Genomic DNA, 26,992 nt, shown 5'->3' with positions numbered 1-26,992 from the left:
TTCACACACAAAAAAGTCCTTAAACGCCATTATTAACAGTTTTAATTATTTCTTCTGAACATGAAGAGAACACTGAGTGAAAATCATGAATAGTTCTTCTGAACATGGCATCTTTTGCCTATTCCTTGCTGCCAGAGACTTGACAGCGCTTCTTCTCACAAATCTGAACTACATTTGGCTTTAGAGAGGAAGCAGTTGAGACCCTCAGTATGGCTTGAAGATGATCATCATTAAGTCTAGACCTGTACTTTGACTTATTGAAGTTCAATGTGGAGAATAACTTTTCACACATATATGTGCTCCCAAAAAGGCACATGGTGCACTTGAACATTCAAGAAAGCTCAGGGAAGCTGGGGGGCAATTCTCTCAAAAATTGCTCATGCATGTCTGCTTTTCCACTAATCTCCCTGAACTTGGTTTTGAGATCAGAGTTGCATTGCAGGTCAATGAGCTCCATTTGAAGCACAGGAGGGGCATCTTGCACATCAAAGGAAAAGGGGTCCACAAAAATTTGGAAAGTGGCTCTGTGCTTTTTGAAGTCTGCAAATCTGTGATCAAATTCCTTCTCTAGCTTAAAAATAGCATCAACATATTTCTTACCACTGAATGGTATTCTGCATCCACAAGTTCCTTGCAAGCTGGGAAATAGCAAAGATTTGTCTGAGAGAGCTGGGATTTCCACAACACAAGTTTTGTGGAGAATGCTCTCATGTTGTCATAGGCAGCACTGATAAGCTGCCCCGGGCCTTGTAACATCTTGTTTAGTACATTCAGCTTATGTGTGATGTCAACAAAAAAGCTAAGTCCATGAGCCATTTGTGATCACTCAACTCAGAAACAGCATTCCCATCCTTCTCCATGAAGGCTTTCACTTCTTCTCTTGACTCAAAAAATCTTTTCAGGACATTTCCCCTGCTGAGCCAATGTACCTTGGTGAAATAGAGCACATCTCCATATTCTGACTCCATTTTCTCTAAAAAAATGTATGGAACCTCCTGTGCTTTAAGCCCCTAGATTTGATTTGGTTGATGCATTTCACAACAACAGACATCACACACATTGTCACATGGCAGGCATTTACTGCAAAGTGTCTGCTGATGTATAATGCAGTGAAGAGCAATGGCCTTCTCTACACCATCCTCTTCAAGTTTTTTTGGAACAAGTGCCACCAGTCCATTATTCCTCCCTGTCATCGATGGCGCTCCATCGGTTATTATTCCAACAAACCTCTTCCATGGCAAACCTGCATTCTCAATGGGATCACACAGATGCAGAAATATCTCATTAGCAGTGGTCTGGCCATGCATTGGAATTACTGTGAGCAGCTCCTCTGTCAATTCAAAATTGCAATCAACACCACGGACATAAATTGTGAGCTGTGCAGTGTCTGTTATATCTGTGCCCTCATCAAGAGCAACTGAGTATGCATCAAAACATTTGGCTTTCTCAAACAGTTGATGATAAATGTCACTTGACATGTCAGAAATGCGCTCTGCCACAGTGTTGGCAGAAAGGCTGATTTTGCTAAATTGACCTTTCTTTTCCAGACAGATAATACTTGCAGCCTGTAACATGCATTTTTTAACAAACTCTCCTTCTGTGAATGGTTTCCCTGCCATAGCAATCATCTCACTAACCATGTAACTAGCTTTGACTGATACAACATTCTCTTTGGTTGCTTTCTTGAAGAAATCTTGTTGCCTCATTAGACATGCTTTAAGACTGGCAACCCGCTTGGCTCTCTCATTTCCTTGATATTTTGCACATTCCTCAGCATGTTTGGTTGAATAATGGCGTTTCAAGTTGTATTCCTTGTGCACTGCAACTTTCTCTGAGCAAATAAGACATGTGGGGATGCCCCTGTGCTCCACAAAGAAATACTGTGTCTCCCACTTTTCTTGAAATTGTCTGTGCTCGTCATCAATCTTTCTCTTCACTGAAGGCTTTGATTAAGTCATGATGAAGGTATGACAAAATCTAATTCTGTAATAAACTTCTCTCCCTTCTCTCCCTTAGGCCTCTGATAATGCAAGGGACAGCAGGCAGGAGCAGTGGAAATGACGTCTGTGCTAGGCTCAAGTATTCGTGATTATTTGCTTACCGAATATTCACAATAAAAATCGCATTAGTAAGAAAAAAAAACGCAAAATATCGCATTAGATATTTGCATACCCCAAACGGAACTGCTTGGGGTATGCAAATGTTTAATGCGATTTTTTCTTACTAATGGGATTTTTTTCTTACTAATGCGATTTTTATTGCAATTAATATATAATCGCAAATACTGCGAAATTTGAAGGCTGGCCACAGGCCACAAAATGTTGTACAGAGGGTGGGCCGCGAGTTTGAGACCCCTGCTCTAAATTCTAGTACAAAACAAGGCTGCTCTCTCTCACCACTGCTATTCAACATAGTATTCGAAGTACTTGCTATAGCGATTAGGCAAGAAAAAGATATCAAGGGAGTCCAGATAGAAAAGGAAGAAATCAAGCTCTCACTGTTTGCAGATGACATGATACTATACCTAGTAAACCCTAATGACTCTACCAAAATGCTTCTAGAAACCACAGATTCATATAGCAAAGAGGCAGGCTACAAAATTAACATGCAAAAGTCAATGGCCTTGTTACATACTAATGATAGGGAACAAATGGATACTAAGAAAACAATCTCATTCACATTAGTGTCACACAAACTCAAATATCTTGGGAGTCAACTTGACCAAAGATGTGAAGGACTATACAAAGAAAACTATAAAACCCTGCTCCAAGAAATAAGAATGGACACACGAAAATGGAAACACATACCCTGCTCATGGATTGGCAGGATTAACATCAATAAAATGAAAATACTCCCCAAACCATTGTACAGATTTAATACGATCCCTTTACAGATACCCATGACATTCTTCAAAGTGGATCAAATACTTCTAAAATTCATTTTGAACAATAAACATCCTCAAATAGCTAAAGCAATCCTTGGGAAAAGGAATATGGTGAGTGCAGTTAGGGAAATAACTACACTAACAACTATCATAACAATGTGAATGAATGAAGTAGAAAACCTGTCTAGATTACAGGCGGGGGCAGGGTGGGGAGGAGGGAGATTTGGGACATTGGTGATGAGAATATTGCACTGGTGAAGGGGGCTGTTCTTTACATGACTGAAACCCAACTACAATCATATTGTATGTTTAAGGTGTTTAAATAAAGATATTAATAAAAAAAGAATATAAAAATATTTAGGGGCTGGAACGAGAGCACAGGAGTAGGGCATTTGTCTTGAATGCAGCTGCCCAGGGCAGATCTCAGGTTTGATCCTGTGTTCTAGGAATGATTTCTGAGCTCTGAGCATATAGCCAGGAGTAACCCCTGATCATCAGGTGTGCCCCCCCCAAAAAAAAACCCCAAAAGAAAAAGTTTAAATCTTACTAAGTAACAATGCTTACTCTTAATGTAACTAATTATGCAAAAACTTTAAAATTATGCTAGCAAAATAACTTTCCTTGCATTCATGCAAATTTACTGAGCTTTGTATTGTTTTTAATATGCCAAAACACACCTACACACAAATTAAAACTCAATAGGGCAAAAATTGTTTTCCAATTTTAAAAATACTGAATAGGATCATTAATGATATATTTCTAACAATTTTCAAGGAAAAATACATAAAAAACTGGACATTTTCTTTATATATATATATATATATATATATATATATATATATATATATATATAGAGTCTTGTTTTTGTTTTCTTCTCCTCCTTAACTTCATCTGTTTTCTTTCTGTTTGTTACAAAAACCTACAAAAAAAGTCTTGTCTGAAATTAAAGCTCAGGTCAAAACCAGGGCACAGGAGCCTGACACTCTCAACCCCAAAAGCGCCAGCAATATAATATAGCACCATTTCTTTTTGCACAGGTATTCTAAAGAGGGGGAAATTTTACATATAGAAACAAGCTCTTATCTACTAGGGATAAGAACTCATACATTTTACAATACAGAGGCACCTCCGCCTTGAACATATGTCATATAGTCCTAACTTACACTCCATGTAACTAGATAGTGATCATCTAACCCAAACCCTAGATCTCAGACACAGAACTGACACAGTTCTCTGCAACAGCCCCAGGAACCAAACTCAATCTGGGACATTCTTAATACTGCTCTGACCAACAAGCACCAGTTTTGACATCCTGACAATGAGGAAATGGCAACAGCGTGGTCTAAGAGCAGGTTATCTTACCTCACCACCTAACAATAAGATGAAATCAGAAGACAAGTCATCTTTTTGTGCAAAAGCCAAGATTGCTAACTACAGAAGACTGACTGTGAAAACTATGACTGGGCAGCACCTATCCTGGGACCAAAAATAAAGACCCTAGTCTAGGCTTTGGCCTAAGACCTGTACAACAACCAAGTTCTCTAATTCCAGAGGTCTGACTGAGACAACTGCAAATGAGCAGAACTTCTGGAAACATAATGGAAGACTCTATCCTAGGCTTTGTCCTAGGATCAATGCAAAAACCAAGACCACCAACTACCTAAGACTGCTTAAAACAGTGATAGAACAGAACTTCTAAAACCGTAAAGATTCCATCCTATGACTTGTGCAAATACCAAGATCGCTAGTTACACAGGCCTGAGTTTAACATCCCGGACTGAGAGGAAAGTTTCCAGACATCACAAAAGGATCTAAAGGGGAGAACATAAGCATGTACAGAGCCTATATTTATTCCCATGACAGTATACTTCAAGGGCAGAGAAAACCTGCATCTCTTAGGCCAAGGGAATTCATTTTCTCTCTCTCTCTCTCTCTCCCTCCCCTCTCCTCCCCTCTCCCCCCCTCCTCTCTCCCTCCTCTCTCCCCTCTCCCCCTCTCTCCCCTCCTCCTCCTCCTCCTCCCCCTCCCCCTCCCTCCCCTTCCCCCCCCCTCTCTCTGTTTTTCGGGCCACACCCTTTTGAAGCTCAGGGGTTACTCCTGGCTAAGAGCTCAGAAATTGGCCCTGACTTGGGAGGACCATAGCTAGCGCTTGCAAGGCAGAGACACCTTACCTCTAGTGCCACCTCGCCAGCCCCAAAATCAGAAACTTTTTTGTTTTTTGGGTCACACCCAGCAGCGCTCAGGGATTACTCCTGGCTCTACACTCAGAAATCACTCCTGGCAGGCTCTGGGGACCATATGGGATGCCGGGATTCAAACCACCCTCCTTCTGCATGCCAGGCAAACAGTTTATCTCCATGCTATCTCTCCGGCCCCGGGAATTCCCTTTCTAATCTCCCCAATATTTACTGTGCCTATGCAAAAAAAAAAAAAAAAAAAAAAGAAGCACAAATTAATTTTTTTGGTTATTGTTGTTGCTTGTTTTTTGTTTGCTTTTATCTCAGGACCGTGGTTATTGTTTGGTTGTTGTCTTTATTGCTGTGGTGCTTTTTGGTTTTTTTTTGTTTGTTTGTTTATTTTTGTATTGTTATGCCTTTCTTCCTTTTTCCCTTTCTTCCCTTAAATTGATATTTATAGCCTCTTGAAGGATGCATGTTTTTTTGCTTGTTTGATTTTTTCCCCCCTCCCCTATTTTTTCTTTCCTTTTAACAGAAACATGTAACTTGAACCATCTTGTTCTGCCCCACAAGTTGAGGGAAAAATAATGGAGGGTACCAAGACCAAACAGTCATATGAACATTGAGTAAAAATAAAAAATGATCAGATTTAAACACCAAATCCAAAGCCAAGGACAACAGAATCGATACCCAATCTATAACAAGCTAGACACAGAGGGGACCACTTATACTACCAGCCTGGGGAGGTAAAGAAGGAGGATATAGGATGTATGCTGGAACAGGGGTGGAGGAAGGACAACATTGTTGATGGAATGGCCCTGATTCAATGTCACTTTGTACCAAAAATATTATTGTGAAAAATTCATAATCCACTGTGGTCAAAATAAAAAAAATATTTCCCCATTTAATGTGTCTATGCAAATAGGAAAAATGACACATATTACTGGTTCATATTGGAATGAAAATAAGAAGCTAGCTAATTCCCATTAACTGGCTCTAACATGAACCCAAGAGAAACTTATCTACTAGAATTTCCTACTGAACAAATACAAAAATGAAGTGGTGAAAACTACCTCTAAACAAGGAAATAGACAATAAGAATTAGACCTACTAAGGAAACACATCTAAAGAAATATATGAAGGAAATATGCATATGTCCTTTTAAGTCTGTTGAAATGGAGGGGGGGCCACGAGGGAATAAAATCTAGAGCATAGCTTTAGCCTGTGACATGGTCTTGTAAACTCTGAAAACGGCTCCCAACAGAAAAATGAACATTTTCTAAACATTTAATCTAAAATGTTTTCTTGGGGCTGGAGCAATAGCACAGCTGATATGGTGTTTGCCTTGCATGCTGCTGACCCGGGTTTGATCCCCAATATCCAATATGGTTCCGAGCCTGCCAAGAGTGATTTCTGAGCAGAGAGCCAGGAGTAACCCCTAAGCACCACTGTTGGGACCCCAAAACAAAAACAAACAAACAGAAAAATCCAAAAAAACAAATGTTTTCTTCATTAAAAACCTTTAAAAGCACAATGTATTTCCTCATATACTCTGAAGTTTTTACCTTTCCTTTAGGGTCTAATAAATTTTCTTTTTTATTAATATTTTTATTTTTAATTATGAAAACAAAGATGCAAAGAAAGAGGACAAGGTAGAATTACAGTGGAAGGACAATCACCCATAAACAGAATTCTAAGTAGTACCATTGCTGATATCTTAACTTTGAACTTTCTGTCAAAGAACATTAAGAAAAATAAAAACAGAACCCATGTATAATTACTTTGTCCCTCAAGTCACCAGATTGTAGTACATAATATTTCTTAGCAGCACACAAAGCAATCTAAAGCCATAAAACTTATGTAACTCCTTAAACATTGAAGGCAAAGTACTTTTTTACATTTCTATGCACATGCATATTAGTTTAGGTTAACCTCAAAAGTTTAAGTGGGTTGTTTTTCTTAAGGATTAGAGTCAAAGGAACACAGCAGAAACGGTGTTAGAGTGGCAATCATTGTCTGCATAGCCCCACCAAAATATGAGGGACATGGAAAGGAAAAGCCTTGGCCTAAATACAAGGAGACCCTACCCCTGAAGTTTCCTGGCACAAGACCAACTCTAGGCTCCAGGCAAACTAGGTTGTCCAATCCAGGTCATTGTCTGTAGTGCCAATACTTTTATTTTTCACACAGTCTTTATTGTTGGTATCATGTTTCTGTATTAAAGATCCTGGAATCTGCATATCCTACATTGCTAAGAAATATGCCTCCATATAAGTGATGGACACTTGTCACCATAGAACTATGAGTAAACTAAATTTTTTTCCATTAAAAATTAAGTAAAAACAAAGTAGAAACTATAGTTAAATAGTCAACCATTGATGCTTATAGAATGCCAGGGTCATCCCATTCCATCTGACTATTAACAATGGTATTTAGAGAAGTTCTACCACGTATGGTTGTATGTACAGATCTATTCATTTGCACATATAAAGCACACTCAGTCACAACATGGTGAGAGTGAAAAGAAACCTCCCAGGAATACCTAAAATACAACAGGCCCTCGATGGTGAACCTATGGCATGAGTGCCAGTGGTGGCACGTGAAGGCCTTGCAGCTGGCACGCGGAAAGGTCTGCAATTAAGATATGTAGTGTGGAGGGAGGCGAGTGTGCTGGTGTCAGCTCTACAGCTCACCTGGCAACAGAGTCAAACTGGCCATTGGGAGGACCAGGCATTGTGTGGCAGTTTGGGCACTCGGGCTCAAAAAGGTTAGCCATCACTGCACTAGGCTGACATGATACCAATCAAGAAGCATAAGCTCTTAGATTTAATCCCCAGACATTTTTAACCAAAAAATTTAACTAAAAAAATTATATTGAAAAGATCTAACTCAACTCTGAAGGAAAATTGATGAATTTACATGCATGCTAAGCTTTTTTGTGTTTTAAGTTTAAAGAAGCAATCAAAGAGCTGTGAGTTACTCAGTTCAATCAAGTCCGTTGCTTATTTTCAGGCTTCTTACCTTTGCTCCGTGTTTATGTAGAACTTCCAGGACATCATTGTGGGCTCTTTCTGCTGCGACATGCAGGGGAGTCATAAAACTACAGAGGGAAGAATAAAGAGAAATTTGAACTTTGAACCTCTCCTGTGTTTGCCCTTTAAGAACTGAACAAGTCTTTCTGAAATTATACTTACTCTTTATTTTTTTCATTAACATTTGCTCCTTTTCTAAGTAATAATTCTGTCACTTGTTTTCGTTTGGGATGCAAGGAAGCCACAGCGCAGTGCTATAACGTAAACAAAAAAACTAAATTTATAAATTAAGCCACTAAAAAGCAGATTAAACAGTATACATTTAAAATTAAAATATTAAAATATTTTAAAGATTATAAAACAATATTTAGAACACTGCCATCTCAGGGAGTATCAGAATTTATTAACGTCTTATCATATATTTTGAGACAATTATGATTTTTCTTCAACAAACCAAAGCATAAATAAGTTCAGGTGAAATGATGTTCTTAGTAAATAGACTCTTTTTTTGGGGGGGGGAGCATTGTTTTGGCAGGGAGGATTGTTTTTGAGCCACACCTGCTGTTGCTGGTAGGTTACTCCTGGCTCGATTCTAATCAATTACCCCTGTTGATGCTCAAGGGACCATATGGGATGCTGAGGATCCAACCCAGGTTGGCTGTGTGCAAAGTAAGCACCCTTCCCGCTGTACTATCTCTCTAGTCCCATTTTTTTTCTTTAGCCAATAGTTTGAAAGCATAAAAATTTATTTGAAGACATAAAAATACTACCTCTCCCAAAATAGAGAAATTTATCAATTAATTCAATCCTTCTATAGGTGACCATTGACCTAAATCCAAAAATGAAAATAAATTCTGGAAAAAATGATTTCACTCTGGAATCATTCCAATACCAATTTAGAATGCATAATACTTTTTACTTTAAGGGATTCATTCTTTTTCTCATTATTTCCCAAATAAAGCTATTTTCCTTTTGGAAGAAAAAAAAATTTGGAACCTAAGAGAACAAGGAGTACTTGCTTTAAATATAGCAAAATTTGCATTATAGCAAATCTAAATTCAAACACTGACACCACACATGGTCCTTCTGGAGTTGCTCTTTAGAATAAACCCAGGCACTGCCCTTAAGCACCCTTGGGTTGGGACCCACCACCTTCCTATCCTTACTGAATGAAGAGAATTATCAAATCAAGTTTGAAAAAAATGTCTATTCCTCACCCACAACAGAAATCACCTTCTGAACAGAACAGATTTTTAAAAATCAATGGAACATATTAAAATGCAACTCCTTGGAATTCAGATAAAATTACTTTAAGATTTCTAAATAAAAAATAACATTTTTTGTATATATTCAATAAATAAATTCACAATACAATCTTACCAGTGCAGTTTCATGAGACTGTGGTTGTTTGAAATTAATGATTTCCAAAGCAAGTGTTTTCTTAACTTTGGCTAGGTCTGCTTCTCTAGCTGCTTGTAGTAAAGAATGACCTTTAAATTCATCTGTTAATAAAAAAAAAAGGCAGAAGAAAAATTTAAAATTTAAATCTATGAAATGGTTTGTATGACTACAAGAAACTAAAAAAAACTCCACTAATTTAAAAAAAAAAACTACACTAATTTAACATGCATCATATTTTGGCAATACCAACAGAATGTGATGATCATGTAAAGGATAGGGGTGTTAAAAACATATGAAATATGTATGCTCTGAAATAGGTCTGTTGGAGTCCATAAAATTCCACATATAAGTATATTCCAGCCAGCTTTAAAACAAGAAACTGGGGCCGGAGAGATCACATGGAGGTAGAGCATTTGCCTTGCATGCAGGAGGACGGTGGTTCAAATCCCGGCACCCCAAATATATGGTTCCCAGAGCCTGCCAAGAGCAATTTCTGAGTGCATAGCCAGGAGGAACCCCTGAGCATCACTGGGTGTGGCCCAAAACAAAACAAAACAAAAAGTGGCTTCCTAATAAACAACAAAAAAAATCAAATAACTAGATAAAAGATAGGCTGAACCAATAATTTGCATTATCACTAATTTTGTTAGTCTTGTTATTACTACTGTATCATAACCAAAGATAAATATAATGACAGAAAAAAGTAATTTAAATCATCATAACATTAACAGGATTATATTTTGTCTCAAATTAGAGTTCAGTGATAGAAGAATGTCAGTTAGAAAACTGGAAAATTTTATTTCTCTTGTATTTAGCTTTACATCACAGGACATACTGCTGCAATGAGAGCAAATTTGTATAGAACTTAGAATATATTTGATGTTATGGTTTTGGTTTCGGGGCCACACTTGGCAGTTGCTCAAGGCTTACTACTGATTATGTGCTGACGAATCACTAACGAAAAGGGCTCAGGGGACCAGTTAGGGTCCTAGGCATCAAACTGCATCAGTCCTATTCAGGGCAAGTGCCCTATCTGCTGGACTATCTCTTCAGCACAGTGATTGGACCATAGGAGGAACTAAAAATAATTTGTCTACTGAAAGGCAAATGATTTATAAAATGAATCCTGGTAAGTTCAGAAAGGAAAAACACTTTTCTATAACCTCTTTATCACTGATAAATTCCTAGAAGTACAGGACTTTGAAACTTCAGAAATAAAAAATATCAAATTCAAATGAAATAAAAATTAGATTTTCAAGTAAAGATGACAGATTTCCATCTTAATGATAAAGTTAGGAATTAATGAAATCAAAGAATTATTAACTGCCAAATAAAATAAGCAGGATCCTGAGAATGGAAAAGTTAGTAATGACAAACTGACCTAACAAAAACCATGTTTTGCACCTGAGTCAAACCAGGTTATAATAGTAGTCTTCAACTACCAGTGTACAGACTGGAACTGATACAAAAATGGTTGAAAACCACTTTGGGAAAAATGAAAACTGAATTCAAATCTTACTAGTTTTCTTAATGACAAATGCTCTATCAAAGTAATAAGAACAATGCTACTTTTCCAATTACACCTTTAAGTTCAAAATAGGTGGCTGAGATGAAATGTAAATAGAAAACTTTAGAAAAGGAAATAAGATAGCAACATAAAGGTAATAAGAAATTATGATGCAATAATGCAATCTTAACTAGTAGCAAAAAAAATCCCTTCTATTTGCTCTTCAGGAAAAAATGAAATTTGCCTATTTTGATTTTCTAATTTTAAATATTTTATTGATACTTAAAAATAATCCAGAAAAAGTGAGTTTCAGTGCTAGGAGAGCCCCCCTTCCTCTGTGCTTTTAGAAGCCCTGGCAGCCATGCCCCTAAACCAGAGCCTTCTATCATGTCTGCTCAAGTGGCTATTGCCACAAACTTCTGGAAAGAAAGTGCACCTGGCTGCACTGGGGTCCTTCAGAAACCTCCTATGAATCACTTCTTTCACGAAATGAGCTTATCTGCCCAGTAGTACAGATTTTCAAATTTCATGACACTGTAATTTTAGTTCTGATTTTCCAATAAAAATACACAAAATATTACATTAATTATTTCTAACTGCCAAGGGGGAGACTTGGGGGAGGTTGGGAAACTGATGACCAGTTTGGAGAGAATTTTAATTACTTTAATTTTAATTATTTTTGGTAGATACTGAATGCCAGAAATAACTATTATAAACAAGTCTGTAAATCGGTGTCTAAAATAAAGAAATTTAATTAAAAATATAGTCCAAATGGAAAAACTATGTAATGGTCCTAAACACAAATAAAAAGACTTGTTTAAAAATAAAAAAGTGGGCAAATTACTCAAAATTTCCCTGAAAATTTAATATTTATAAAATGTCACCTAAGGGGTTGCAGCCATAGCATAGCAGGGAGGGTGTTTGTCTTGCATGTAGCCCTCCCCGATTCAATCCTGGCATCCCAGATGGTCCCCGAACCTGACAGGAGTAATATCTGAACATAGAGCCAGGACTAACTCTTGGGTGCTGCCTGATGTGACACAAATACAAAAAACATCACCTAAGTTTTCTAATTTGGAGACAAAAATGAAAGCAACTTTCAGTATTTTCAATTTTAATAGGTGTAAAACTCACTATCTTGTTCAACTATTTTATAAAAAAATCATTTTAAAAAGACATGAATAAAAAGAAATGTTTCTATAGACATAAATAAAAATGCCATAATCATGGTATGATCAAAATGTTTTATCCAAAAACTTCACTCAACAATACAAAGAGCATAAAATTATGATCAAAAGAAGTTATATCACTATAGCATTAATTGAAAATAATTTTTTATTGAAATTCTATATTGAAAAATATAAAAGTTTATGTTTCAAATATTTCTATGTTGACATAGCAACTGAAAATGCTTAATAATGTAAAAAAATAAAATGACTGGAAAAATATTGGATGACTTCACCTATGTGTAAAGTATAAAAATAAAACAATAGATATTAGGGGCCAGAGATATAAAACAGTGGGTAGGGCTCTAGCCTTGCATGTGACCTATCCTGGTTTGATCTCCAGCACCTCATATGATGCCCCAAGTACTAAGCCCTGAGCACTGCTGAAAAAGGAGTTCAAGGACAACTTTGGAATCAGAACAAAAAGAGTATGGCCTCCAACTAAAAATATATCAAACCTGGTTCATTTATTGTGCAATATACCACATTAATGCAAGATGCCAATAATAGAGAAACCTAGATATGAAATATATGAAAACATTATCCTCATAATTTTCTAGAAATGGAGAACTATTCTAAATGTGATTTTGTGAATCACAAAAATGATCATATTTAAATTGCAATTTGGCGTCTACACACATATGACTCCTACAGTCTGAAAAGTTGTTGAAGTGTATTAATCAATAATTTCTGATGCTTGAATACTTAAATTAGACAGAAAGAGAAACATTAATGAACCAAATTGCAGGGCTTAACATGAATGCTTAATCATAGCAGATATAATTAATTAATACCAATGGCACAATATATAAACACTGAGCTGAGAGACTTTTCTGGTGACACATTACTGTATTTCCACAAGTGTGTCAATAGGCAATAAATGGCTATTGACTGAATAATTCCTATTAGCCTTAAAAGAGGAAGCCTCAACATGTGAACTTAAATTGTTTGGATTACAAAAATAAACAGGGCTTAAATGTATAAGGTTTGTTAAGAAATGAGGCTTATAAACTACATATTAATTTTAAGAATATTATGTTAGAAAAATGAAAGGAAAATGAGAATCCTATTTACAATAAGTAGCACAGAATCCTTACATAAATACATACATGTCAACCTCTCTTGGAGCTCAGGTGTCGGAGCCATATCCACAGCACTTTTGCCATGGCAATTGACTAATGTAGGATCAGCACCATGGCTAAGTAACAGAGAACAGACCTCTACACGATTCTTAGAAGCAGCTTCATGGAGTGGAGTAAACTGCCAGAGATCCATAGCATTAACACAAGCTCCATGCTAAACAGAGAGACAAAAGTTTTAGGTTGGACATTATCTTAATAAAAAATACACAAAGCTTATGACATCCAATTAGAATTATTTGAAATTTTAATAAATTTTAAATATTTTTAAATTTCAACTTTTAAAAACAACAAAATAAGCTGAATAATTTAAATTTATTTGGGCAATGGCAATAAAATTTTAATGTACTGTGAAGTAAAACAAGTTTATTTGAAAAGGGAAAAAAGCACAGGCTGCTCCATTTGAAAAATAAAGCTTAGCAATACTAAAAAAAATTCTTATTTTCTTTTTTTTAAAGATTAATTTATTTAGGTTTTTGGGCTACATCTGGCAGTGCTCAGAGGTTACTCCAGGCTCTGAGTTTAGAAAATGCTCTTGGCAGGATTCAGGAACCATATAGGATGCCAGGAATTGAACTTGGGTCCATCCCGGGTTGTCTGTGTACAAGGCAAATGCCCCACCGCTGTGCTAGCACTCCGGTCCCTAATTCTTATTTTCTTACAAATCTTATTAGCAACAAACGTGAAAATTTGTGACAAGTGTAAAAAAAATAAAATGGTATTCATTCCATGTTTTCAATCTCTTACCTTTAGTAACAGTTCTGTGACCTCATAATGTCCATATGAACATGCATTATGAAGAGGTACAAGTCCACTAAACAAAAGAAGGCATATTAAAATACTTAAATTTCAAAAACTGTACTTATCCAAATACTAAGAGATAAAGAGCTAATAAATATGAATATTTGAATATTTAAATTAAATAAGATGCTTTTTATAAAGTACAACATATTTTCAACCTTTTAAATTCATCTGATTTTTTGTGTAATCCTTAAATATAAAAATTAAAATCCCAATGAGAAAAACATTTAGATGCAAGAACATGTGCTAGTGAATAATGCATGCTTTATCATCAAGTATCTATAGAAAATAAATGTTAATAGTTAATTGAAACATTCCTATTTTAGTTCCTCTTCATAAGTTCCAGTGAAAGAATTAAAATGTCCAAGCTATTATAACTTGAATATAAAAATGTCACTCTGAATGAGTCAAAGATCCCCTTGCATGGTGTACTCCTCTTGATAACTCACCTACTGTACACCCATCTGGTTTCAGACATGCACAAGGAAACAGAGATGTACAAGAGCATCAGGCATTTGTGCCCCTGTACTCTTGGGACACCATTCACATATGGCACAAAACCTGGCACAGGCAAGAGAGAAATCAAGGACCGAAAAGAGATTTAAAATGGATGGTTCCCCTTTCGATAGCTGTCTCAAGTACTGAGTTCTTTATTTCTGTTTCCTGCCATGGAGAGGGGCAAAGTGAAAGAGAAAGATACCCTCACCAAAGGTTTTGCTTCCTTCTATGCCAATCACTAGTGTAACATGAATCTACTTTACCTGAGTAGTAGGGTCAAGTATCTTTTAGATCTTAAGATGGGATAGTGAGAAAAGTTAGCACATCACATAGGATAGCAGACAGGATTCACATGTCCCTGTAGTACAAAGTTTCCCAAAAATCATCCTATTCATAAAATAAACAACATACTTGTTTTCTTGGTCCCCCACTCATACCCTCCCATTATCCCCGTTGCTTCATAAGACCTTTTAGGTTTTCTCAGTTTACATTTCCAAGGTTTCATCAGAGAAAAAAGATTAGAACATTTTGATTTAATATTAAGAGATTCTTTCACTCCTAATAAAGATGATAGCTATTTTTGATTTTTCTGAAAAGCAACTTAAAAGTTGAAAAAGAATTGCAATTGAGAATAAACTAATCTTAATAAAACTGCAATAACATAAGTTGTAAACATACCTAAAGTTCTCCACAAGCTTTACAGAAATGGTGCACATGACTTGTCCTGACTATTGATCTCAAACTGCATCATATAAGGTGAAACAAAGCATAATTCAAGAGCAAAACCTATGAAGGAAATAAACTGATACACCTACCCTTTATCTTTTGCATGAACATCAGCACCGTGCTGAAGAAGAAGCTGAACTATTCGGACCCGGTTGTAGCCTGCAGCTAGATGTAAAGGAGTAGACTAGAAAAGAGAAAAAAAAATAATTTTTTTATTTAGGTAAGTAATTCTTGCTTTCATCCTTTCATCTGTATTTAGATTTAAAGACAATGAATGTCAACATACCTAGAAAATACTAAGTGGAAATGCAAATAAAAAATTGTATTTTCATAATTGAATGAACCAATTCACTAACCGCAAGAGAAAATTCCATTTACTTATCACCTAAAACTTGTTTTCAAAGCCTTTATTCCCAAATCCTGCCTTAACTACTTTACATTAGTTCTTAATTCTTTCTAATGTTAGCACTCTAACTATTCTGAAAATATATATTAGGGCTACTACTTATCACAGGAAACATATCTTCTTATCCTAATAAAATGCTGTCAATTGTTTAAATCCCAATATTGTCATAGACCTAAAGAACTGGGTCTCAGAATTTCCCAAAAGAACTAAAAAACTTTGGTAGAAACAGATAAGACAATAAACTGATCCATTCTATTCAGTTCTTAGTGACAGGTCAAAACTAATTTGTTATCATGGATATTAAAAACATATAGTTAGTGTTTAATTATTGTTATTTTATGTAATAGATATGCTGCATAAAAACAAGAGTAAAATATAGTTTGGGGTCACATTTTCATTTTAATCACATCATCAAAAGGTTCTCTGCTATAAGTTAATAAGGTAATTACAATAATAAAACTTATTAAAAATAAAATATAGCTATTTTAGTTAAAATTTCTTTCATATCATAGCATTTATAATAATAATTTTGCTCACTATGTTTACATATTATAATAGCTAACATAAGCTTACATGCTTTCTTTTTTCTGTCTTCTATTTGGGTTCTGGGATTTAATAATATATTTAATTTACTTTTTCACATGCTCCAAATGCCAAGATATAAGAGAATTAGTAAATACTATATTATCTATTACAGCTTCTAATGCATTCCATACATTTTAATATATTCTGACAGTCTCTAAGTTTAGAAAACATCTTTGAGCATTGACAGCTAATAATGAGGCAGTCATGTAAATTACAAGATGGTTTGTAATTTGATGAAATCTGGAAAAAATCACATTATTGTTTCTCAGCTTTCTTGTACAAAAAATGAATTAGTCACCCTAGATATATAAGCAGCATTACAAAGTTTTATTGTGTATAGAATTTGATTCTAAAATTTATTTCAAAATGTTTTTATATTTGAAAACTTTTAAAACAAAATATAAAAACTTGTATCAAAATATGAAAATGTAGGCTTTCAAAATATAAAAAAATTAAGATATAAAAGACCATACAGAAAGCAATATTAAAAAATTTGTCCTCTTGCATAACATTCTCAATTTCTATTTTAAGATACATGTCAATGGGGCCAGAGTGATAGCACAGAGAGTAGGGAATTTGCCTTGCACATGGCTGACCCAGGTTCAATCCCTGGCATCCCATTTGGTCCCCTGAGCCTGCCAGGAGTAATTTTTTTTTGGGGGGGGGGATCATTCCTGATTTGTCAAATGTTACTTCCAGGAACTATCAAGTAGCTTCTCCTTTCTTTAATCATTTTAAAACTGCTTCATTATCTTCAGACTTGAATTCTTTCAGAGGAGAAATATGCAATCAGAAATATGTCCTGATCCTTGCTGCAGTGAACATCGCTCTCACTTTCTCTCCTTCCGTAAGTGTGTATGCATAAGCTTACATGCTTGAAAATTTGTTTAGTATTTCAGATCTGCGTATGGTATCAAAAAATCTTGAAGACACTCAGCTACTATTTTTTCAAATATTTTCCTGCCCTCTTTCCTACCATTCTTTACTTCGGGGAATCCAATTACATATATACTAAGTTGCTTTCAAAGCCTGCTTTTTCAGATTTGTTAAATAGAACCCAAGGAGCCTGTTAGTCTAGGACAAATTTACTACTTCTTCTGAGTACTCTAATATGTCTCCTCTGGCTGGTGACAACAAAAACAATTAAACTGTGTGAGTTGGCAGTACTATTAGCTCTAATCCTCTGGGGGTGGTTCTGTGATCAATCCCAGGCAGCTTCCTCCAACAAGCATGAGTCATTACTCAGCCAAAGGATGTAAGAGGAACCTTTGCAGAACTCTGGAGCTCTTTGCTCTGTAGCTCTTCTCTACTTGGTCCTCCATCCATCTTGATTATCTCTGATCAGTTTAGTCTCCTCAAAACTCCCAATTCCATTTCTCAATTTAAGGAGGTTGCTGGGCGACCCCCTAAAGCAAACCTTGAAATTCCTTATAGGTAGGACTCTGAAGCAATCTCAAAACTCAGCTTACTTGATGCCAGTCTCATAGGGATTGGTGCCAAGCATTGCCTGATGCCCAATCTTTGAAAATGCAACATTTAATTTGTCTTGTTTCTTATTGTTTCAGGAAGGAAGGTATTTAGCTCCCATTATTTCATCTTAGACAACTTTCAGGAGTGAGTTGGTTACTTTAACTCTTTAGTTGCTTCCTCCAGTGATAGTGATAGCTTTGGAAGTCTGGTCTGTGCACTGGCCAGATCTTACAGAACATAGCTGACATGAGTACTATATGAGAAAAGACATCTTCAGTGATGATGGAAAAAAATCAGCTTCCCTTGTCATAGTAAGTTTTCTTTACAAAGTTTTGTGTATCACTGATTCAAGAGGTTTTGTTCCTATTTTTGAAAATAAATAAAATCCCTAAGAGAACAAATACATAAACACTCAGACATTATTTAAAACAGGGGTGGCGAACACGCAGCTCTTGGCCAAAATGAATGCGGCTTTTTGCCTCTTATCATTCTTTTGTATCCTGTGGCTCTTTGCCAAGTTGGGATTTTGTTCTGCTGCTTCTGAGGAGTGACCACTGAGGAGAGATCTCCGAGCGTGTAGTCCCGCCCCCAGGCTGCGTCATCTGGTCTCCATCCCTCGGAAACAACTGCATGGGCCAGCGAGCAGGAGACCCGTGTGTCACATGTTGGGTCATATCTGGCCGTTAGTTCTTAGTGTGGAGCACGCAGCACAACCTCACCGTCACTGCAGGATTTTGACCCTCACTCAAAATGGCAAAATGCAGTATTTGTTTAATATATTATTGTTAAAATTATATGCTTTTGTGTGAGTGTTTGTTTTGGCACTGTGTGGTGTGACTGACTCTCACAGTTTAAAATTTTGACTCTTTGTGTCGAACTTGTTTGCCACCCCTGATTTAGAAGGATAAAGAATAGGAAAAATATTGAGGTTCTAGATTTTTAGTCTTTTTTTGTTAAGACAAAATTATTTACAATACTTTGAAAATAGTAATATATGTAGACTGTTGACATTTATATACTTCAAATTACAAGTTAGAAGGTGAAAGATGGTCTACAAAAAAACTTACAAAATATGGAGCTAAGCAGTAAATGTCAAAATGATTACAAAGCAGAACTGATAAATAAGATAACTGATACAGGCAATAAAAGATATAGTAGTTTCTCGATTGGAAATGTCAGTAACAGTCTCAAGGAAGGAAGGAAACAGGGAGGAAAAGAGGGATGAAAGAATAGATAAGATTAGTTGAAAACAGAAAAGCAAAATAAAAGAGCCCAGAGGGAATTGAGATTTGGATTAATTGAATTTGTAGTGCCAATCTGATACACTAGTGGTAAAAGGAATAGAATTCAGGAAAGGTAAAAGCTGAGAACCAATCTGGTCATAACTGGCATTTACTTAAAGATGTTTTAGAATCTGCCACTATACAGTTTAAGCATCATGTTAAATGTTAAAAATAGCATGGGGAACTTTATTTCAGATAGTGTAAAAGTACATATTCATACCTGGTGGATAAAGTATATTTGAGAAATTAACAGGCAAATAATCAGTAATTAATGGAACATCTTTTGGCGATAGCAAAAAAAGCCTGTAAGTTAAAAATTACTTAATATTGGAGTGTTTTCCACCCACACATCCAATAAAGGATTGATATCAAAGATATATAAGGTACTTGCTAAAGTTAATTAAGGAAAATACCCATTAACCCACCAAATTATGGGACAATTGATGAATAGAAATTTCCTCAAAAAATGTAGTCAAAAGCATACATATATTTAAAGTGCTTTATATATCACTTATTATCTGGGGAATACTAACTAAAGCAACAATGAAATAACCACTTACACTAGTGAGATTGACACTCATTACAAAAACAAAACAACCTGTTCGGGTGTGGATGTGTGTGGGGAGGACACTCAGTCACTGCTAGTAGCACTGTTGACTGGTCTAGTCTTTGAAAAACAATATTGATACTTCTTTTGTTTGTTGATTGTTTATTTTGGGGTCACACCTGGCAGCACTCAGGGGTTACTCCTGGCTCTATGCTCAGAAATCGCTCCTAACAGGCTCGGGTGACCATATGGGATGCCAGGATTCACACCACCGTCATTCTGAGTGCAAGGCAAACACCTTACCTTCATGCTATCTCTCCGGCCCCATTGATACTTTTTAAAACAAACAAACTAGGAATTGACCTTCATTAGGATCCAGCAATTTGGGGCCAGCGAGGTGGCGTTAGAGGTAAGGTGTCTGCCTTGCAAGCGCTAGCCAAGGAAGCATCGCGGTTCGATCCCCTGGCGTCCCATATGGCCCCCCCAAGCCAGGGGCAATTTCCGAGCGCTTAGCCAGGAGTAACCCCTGAGCATCAAACAGCATGGCTCGAAAAACCAAAAAAAGAAAGAAAAAGGATCCAGCAACTTTTTGGCATCTACCCCAAGGGCCCAAAAGATCTATTTAAAAGACATCTGCATTCTTAAGTTCACTGCTGTGCTACTCACAACAGCAAAATTTTTTTTTTTTTTTTTTTTTTGGTTTTTGGGCCACACCCGGTAACGCTCAGGGGTTACTCCTGGCTATGCGCTCAGAAGTCGCTCCTGGCTTGGGGGACCATATGGGACGCCGGGGGATCGAACCGCGGTCCGTCTCCTAGGCTAGCGCAGGTAAGGCAGGCACCTTACCTCCAGCGCCACCGCCCGGCCCACAACAGCAAAAATTTAAAAATAAATCAAGTGCCCCAAAACAGATAACAAAATAAAAAAAAAAACAAACCAATGGTATATATGTACAATAAAAATCTACTTGGTTCTAATAAAAGCTACTTGATTCTAATGAAAGAAATCATGATATCATCTGCTACAAGGATAGATATGGAGAGTAGTATTTAAGTAAAGTTATTCAAGAAAGGGACAGACAGAATGATCTCTCTCATATGTGGGACATAAAGAAACACAGCAGACTAACAAATGGCTCAAGGCAGCAGAACTAAGAACTGATTTTCAGTAGAAAGATTACTACAAGGTAGGTGTGGGTGTCAGTGGGTGGGTGAGAGGGGGAGGGGAGGGGACAGGAGAGAGGAGGACAGGGGAGGACAGGGGAAGAGGAGAGGAGGGGACAGGAGAGAGGAGGAGAGGGGAGGACAGGGGAGGGGAGTGGAGGGGAGGGGAGGGGAGGGGAGAGGAGAGGAGAGGAGAGAGGGGAGGGGAGGGGAGGGGAGGGGAGGAGAGGAGAGAGGGGAGGAGGAGGGGAGGGGAGGGGAGGGGAGGGGAGGGGAGGGGAGGGGAGGGGAGGGGAGGAGAAGAGAGGGGAGGGGAGGGGAGGGGAGGGGAGGGGAGGGGAGGGGAGGGGAGGGGAGGGGAGGGGAGGGGAGGGGAGGGGAGGAGAGGAGAGGAGAGGAGAGGAGAGGAGAGGAGAGGAGAGGAGAGGAGAGGAGAGGAGAGGAGAGGAGAGGAGAGGAGAGGAGAGGAGAGGAGGCGAGGCAATGTTAGGGAAGGAACATTACTGGAATGGAATAATGGAGGAAAATGGATAGACACTGGCTCTATGCTTTCTGCATGAAACTCTATTATTAGATTTTTTTTCTCAACAGCGATTGTCACTGTCACACCTTTACTATATTTTTTTACCCTTATCCTTTAAGAAAAAAAATTACTGAACTTAAAAACAAATAACTGTAGTAAAATGCCAGTCTCGAATATAGGCAGGGAATGGGAAGGGGGGTGGGGAGAAATGTTACACTGGTGAAGGGGGGTGTTCTGTTTGTGACTGTAACCCAACAATGATCATGTTACTTAAATAAAAAATATATTTTAAAAAAATAGACCAACTCTAATCACCAAAACTATCTGAACATCTATTTAAATGTTTCTCGGGCCCGGAGAGATAGCACAGCAGCATTTAACTTGCAAGCACCAATCCAGGACCAAAGGTGGTTGGTTCGAATCCCGGTGTCCCATATGGTCTCCCGTGCCTGCCAGGAGCTATTTCTGAGCAGACAGCCAGGAGTAACCCCTGAGCAATGCCGGGTGTGGCCCAAAAACAAAAACAAAAAATGTTTCTCTGCTGCAAGGCCGGAGAGATAGGCACAGTGGTAGGGCATTTGCCTTGCATGCAGCCGATTCAGGATCGACGGTGGTTTGAATCTCAGCATCCTATACGGTCCCCGTGCCTTCCAGGAGCAATTTCTGAGTGTAGAGCCTAAAGTAACCACTGAGCGCTGCCAGGTGTGACCCAAAGACCAAAAAAAAAAAAAAAAAAAAAAAAAGTTTCTGTGCTGTAAAGTAGTAATATTACTAATATATCATATTATCCTTAAAAGAATTCTTTACTGCAAAGTTTTTCCTTGGAATCAGGTCATGAAAACAACACATTGTGTATATATAAACATATGTATACACATACACACATTAGTATATGTGTGTTATACATGGTAAGATTTACAGCTCAGTGTATGAAGCATCTAAGGTAATTTTACCTTTTTTTTTTTTTTCGTTTTGTTCGTTTTGGGGAGACATCCAGCAGTCTTAGGGCTTAGTCCTTACTCTGCACTTAAGGATCATTCCTGGCTAGCTCATGGGACTATATGGGATGCTAGGAAACAAACCCAGGTAGGCTACGTGCAAGGCAGATGTCCATCTACTGACCTATCACTTTGTCCCTAGTTTTAACTTATTCTTCACTTACATGAACAGTTAGCTCCAAGCAGTGCCCAGATCAGTCCCAATGATTCTTGGCCAACTGAGACAGGCATCTACATGTTAGGTTCCTAAAATTCAGTATGGACATCTCACAGGGCAACACTCAACGATGCTCATGGGCAACCAGAGATACATCTGCTAAGGCCTGCAATGATATTTGGTGCTGAGGATCAAACTGGAGTCCCACACCTGAAAATTTCTGTGCCCTAACTTCTGCATTATCTCCCTAGCTTCATGGGCATAAGCACACACAGAAGCTTATAAGAAAAATAAAGACTTACTTGAATTACTAGCCTTTTATTCTTGCTTTGAAAAATTCACAAGATATGTACTTTAGATTACTTTTCTGATTTGATATCAGACTGTTCTATATTGACTTAATTTTGGTGGGTGGGCTGCTAAGTAGTGTTCAGGGATTATTCCTGTCAGTGTTCTGGGACCTTATGCAATGTAGGGATCAAATCTGGGTCTCATAATCATACACATTAAATCTTGTATACTACATCTCTGGCCCTAAACTAATTCTTCAACATAGCTCTCTATGCTGCTTCTCAATATCTGTAATGTGAGAAATAAAATTTCTTACATAAAAGGTTTTTATAGTTTAATATTGACTGTACAAAACACCTAATACAGTACCTCACAATAAAAGTGTAATAAATGATATTAAAATTTACCATTGTAATAAGTATCTTCTAATTTGATGTCATTCTTCATTGAACAGTCCTCATCTTATTTCACTTGTCAGCACTACTTGACTTGGCAATGATTTCTGTGAAATATTTCTGCTCTAGGACAAAGGGACACATGCCTGGACTCAGTGCTCAGTCTAGTATCTCTTTCCTTCTTAACCTTCACGTGTACCAGGACTGTGCTCTGCAATCTCTTTTTTTCATAATCTTTAAACAATTATTTGTGTGTGTGTGAGATCTCATTTAGTCTTACGGCTTTTATCTAGTACTCATACATGGACAATTATTCCCAATACCTATTGTTCAATCTTCTTTGCTGAACTCCAGACTGAATACCCAGCTTCCTACTTGAAATCACCATATAGGAGACACTTATGCTATTCATATCCTAAAGAACTCCCAGGATTTGCCACCAAATCTATTTTTCAGATCTTCTGATAGCTATAAAGTGATGTTCCATCCTTTTACTTACTTAAATCAAAAACTTAGGATATATATTAATTCTTGTATTTCTGTTACACACATAGTCATCGCATTAGACTATTTTTTGTTCGCTATATCTCTAAAATATCTTTAGAAACCAATCATTTCCCACTCCATCTCTTGTTACCACTTGTGTTTTTGTCACCATCTTCTCTCAGGTGGTTAATTAAACAGCCTTCTATGTTCTAGCATAATCTTTGTCTATCAATAAAACACAGAAGCAAAGTGATTCTGTCTCAAAATAAGTTAGATATACCAGACCTCTACTCAGAATTTTCCAGTAACTTTCACCTCACTTTAAGTCAGTACTTCTCAATTATTTTCTGTCATGCCTCCTAGAAAGAAGAAAACCTTTTTCGCGCCCCCCCCCCGTGCGACTGTAAATAGTATCTTTATTTAAAAAAAACTTTGACCTGCAAAACAAAAATATTTAAAATAATTTGAGCTGATTTTTTTTAATCAGAGGTGATATCTGGATTAATGGCTACAATGAGCACGTTTTGCAATGCATCGCTTTTCGAAGCAGGGTTTGAAGCAGGACACAGCAACTCAGCTCCAGAGACATACAGAAACATAAACACGGGGCTTAGGTTGTTATGACAGTGCTTGCTGAGGTCAAATGTGCCCCCCTTTATGAAGCCTTGCACCCCCCATGGGGGGCGTGTCCCACTATTTGAGAAGCACTGCTCTAAGTAAAAGTTCAAGACTCAATAATCCCCCAGAACTTAGTTTCTTTTTTAAATAAATTCTTTAATTGAATCACCATGAGATATAAAGTTACAAGTTGCTCATAACTGAGATTCAATCACACAATGTATTACACCCTTCACCAGTGCACATTTCCTACTAATATCCAATTTCCCTCCCACCCTCTCCCTGCTTGCCTGTGGCTTATCTCTCCTTTCTACCATTGCTCTCTCCTTTCTTCCTCATCTCTCTCCTTTCTCCCTCTTCTCTGTCTTTCCCTCCCTCTTCTTTCCTTTTAGATACTGTATAGCCTAGTTTCTTAAACTGTGTTGATAGTCTTTATGGGGGTCTCATAAGCAAATATGGGAGTTATGAAATATTTGGCAACTCCAAGGTTTTGAACATGTACACAAACCAGAAACTAGTTCAAATCAACTATGTAATAAATTTGGGGTGTTTCTGTCACTAATTAACCTTGCATTTTTCTAAAACAGAGTTTGACAGTCAAAAAAATTTAAGTCATTTTGCTACCTGTAGGGCACAGTAGCAGTCTTTAGTAAAATTGAAAGCCACGTTTACTAAAGAAGGTATATGTTTGGGAGGCACTGAGTGCTATTTTTTTTTTTCCTAAAAAGGATATGGTTTAGGTTTAGGAACAACTAGGTTCAGAACGTCTACTCTAAGTGATCATGAGAGTTTGCTTTCATTCTTTACCACTCTTCAATTTTATGATCTCATCTTTTACAATGAAAGTTCTGTGGTTCACTGTTCATTCCTATATAGCTCAACTGTCTTAATTACTAATTAGCCCAAACCATTGAGGATCAGATTATACTAATAAAAATAATATTTTCTAAAGAAATTTTTTGAAAGGCCTGGAAGTAACACAATGTTTTTTCACTTAAAGTTCACACATGACGGAGAGATAGCATAGAGGTAGGGCATTTGCCTTGCACGCGGCCAACCCTGGATGGACTTCGGTTTGATTCCAGGCATCCCATATGGTCCACCGAGCCTACCAGGAGCGACTTCTGAGCTCAGAGCCAGGAGTAAACCCTTGGGCACTGTTGGGTGCGACCCCTCCAAAAAAAACCAAAAAACAAAAAAACCCTTCACGAATCACTTCTTAACAAACCCAAAAATAACAATGGAAGACAAAATATCCTTGTGGATTAAATATTAAAATGAAATCTATATAACTATTAGTTCTGAAGATCTATATGTCAGTATACATCAGTATGTGCCTAGAATATTAAAGTTAATTTTCTAGATTTTCTACTAAGCAAAACAAATACACCTCCCAAAAGAAACCTATTATGATGAAAGACCTCAATGTATTAATACATTTGCAATCTCAATGAAGTATGAGAAAAATCCTATGAAGAACTGACTGAAGAGATAACAAAAGATGCTATTTTTTTCCATCAAAAACTTATTTCTTAAAGACTGAAGTATAGTCTTTTTCACTTTCATATAACTTAAATAATACATACCTTAATTGAATTCAAGAATTCAATGTTTGAATTCTTTCTCCAAACCCTGACTCTATGGCTAGTTATAAACAGAGAAAACTTTTTATTACAATTTGGACACTCAAGTTCTCATCATCCAGATTCACAATTACTAATTATTAAGACTGTTACAATGGCTTCTGTTACTCTTTTATCTGAGCCACATACACACAAATAATGTTTTGTTTGTTTTTGGTCCAAACCTAGATCAGAACAGGGCTTACTCTTGGCTGTGACATAGGGATCACTCCTTGATGGCTCATTTGACCATATGGAATGGCAAAGATTGAACTCTGCTTACATGCAAAGCAAGTGCCCTATCTGTCCTATCGCTCCAGCCCCTAAACCAGGGGTCTCAAACTCAATTTACCAGGGGGCCACAGGAGGTAAAGTCGGGGTGATCCTTGAGTGTAAAGTCAGTAGTAAGCCTTGAACATTGGGGGTGTATGACCCAAACAACTAAAACAAAACAAAACAAAACAAAAAAGATTCCTCTAGGGGCAGGGCCACAAAATGTTGTACGGAGGGCCGTAAATGGCTCACGGGCCTCAAGTTTGAGGCCTAAACTAATATTCTAAAGCAAATTTATAGACACTGTACCATTTCACCCATACATACTTCTATAGGTACCTCTAAAAATTATGGATATAAATTGGTATCAACTAATGCCAATGTCAATATTTAAACATCAATTGTCTCAAAACTGGCTAGTGTGCCTTTTAGACTCCCCACTATGTCTTCATTTTCCCTTTTGTTATCTGTACCTACTGATCCATCACTTCTTAAATTGATTAAAGTCCCCAGCCCCTAGTAAAAACTAAATAGGTCCCCATGTCCCACTAAAAAACTAGAGATGACATATTTTTTTATTCAACTTTTAGTTTTAAGAGTGCTCAGTGTGTGAGGGGCCGGGCGGTGGCGCTGGAGGTAAGGTGCCTGCCTTGCCTGCGCTAGCCTAGGACGGACCGCGGTTCGATCCCCCGGCGTCCCATATGGTCCCCCAAGCCAGGAGCGACTTCTGAGCACATAGCCAGGAGTAACCCCTGAGCGTTACCGGGTGTGGCCCAAAAACCAA

The 26,992-nt window shown here is 37.3% G+C and overlaps 1 protein-coding gene across 1 annotated transcript in view; it reads right to left on the bottom strand.

Moving 5' to 3' along the window:
• TNKS (tankyrase) overlaps positions 1 to 26,992 on the bottom strand; it is a 186,793-nt gene that overhangs the window by 64,233 nt on the left and 95,568 nt on the right. The window contains exons 6-11 of the mRNA XM_049772427.1: positions 15,481 to 15,575; positions 14,114 to 14,180; positions 13,337 to 13,523; positions 9,474 to 9,595; positions 8,256 to 8,347; positions 8,083 to 8,161 (exon numbers count right to left, since the gene is read on the bottom strand). Of these exons, the coding sequence (XP_049628384.1) occupies positions 8,083 to 8,161; positions 8,256 to 8,347; positions 9,474 to 9,595; positions 13,337 to 13,523; positions 14,114 to 14,180; positions 15,481 to 15,575 (642 nt within the window). The remainder of the gene's footprint in view (positions 1 to 8,082; positions 8,162 to 8,255; positions 8,348 to 9,473; positions 9,596 to 13,336; positions 13,524 to 14,113; positions 14,181 to 15,480; positions 15,576 to 26,992) is intronic.

Source organism: Suncus etruscus, chromosome 4, assembly GCF_024139225.1.
Source record: "Suncus etruscus isolate mSunEtr1 chromosome 4, mSunEtr1.pri.cur, whole genome shotgun sequence".
Classification (NCBI taxonomy): Eukaryota; Metazoa; Chordata; class Mammalia; order Eulipotyphla; family Soricidae; genus Suncus; species Suncus etruscus.
This window is presented reverse-complemented; position numbering and strand designations above follow the sequence as displayed.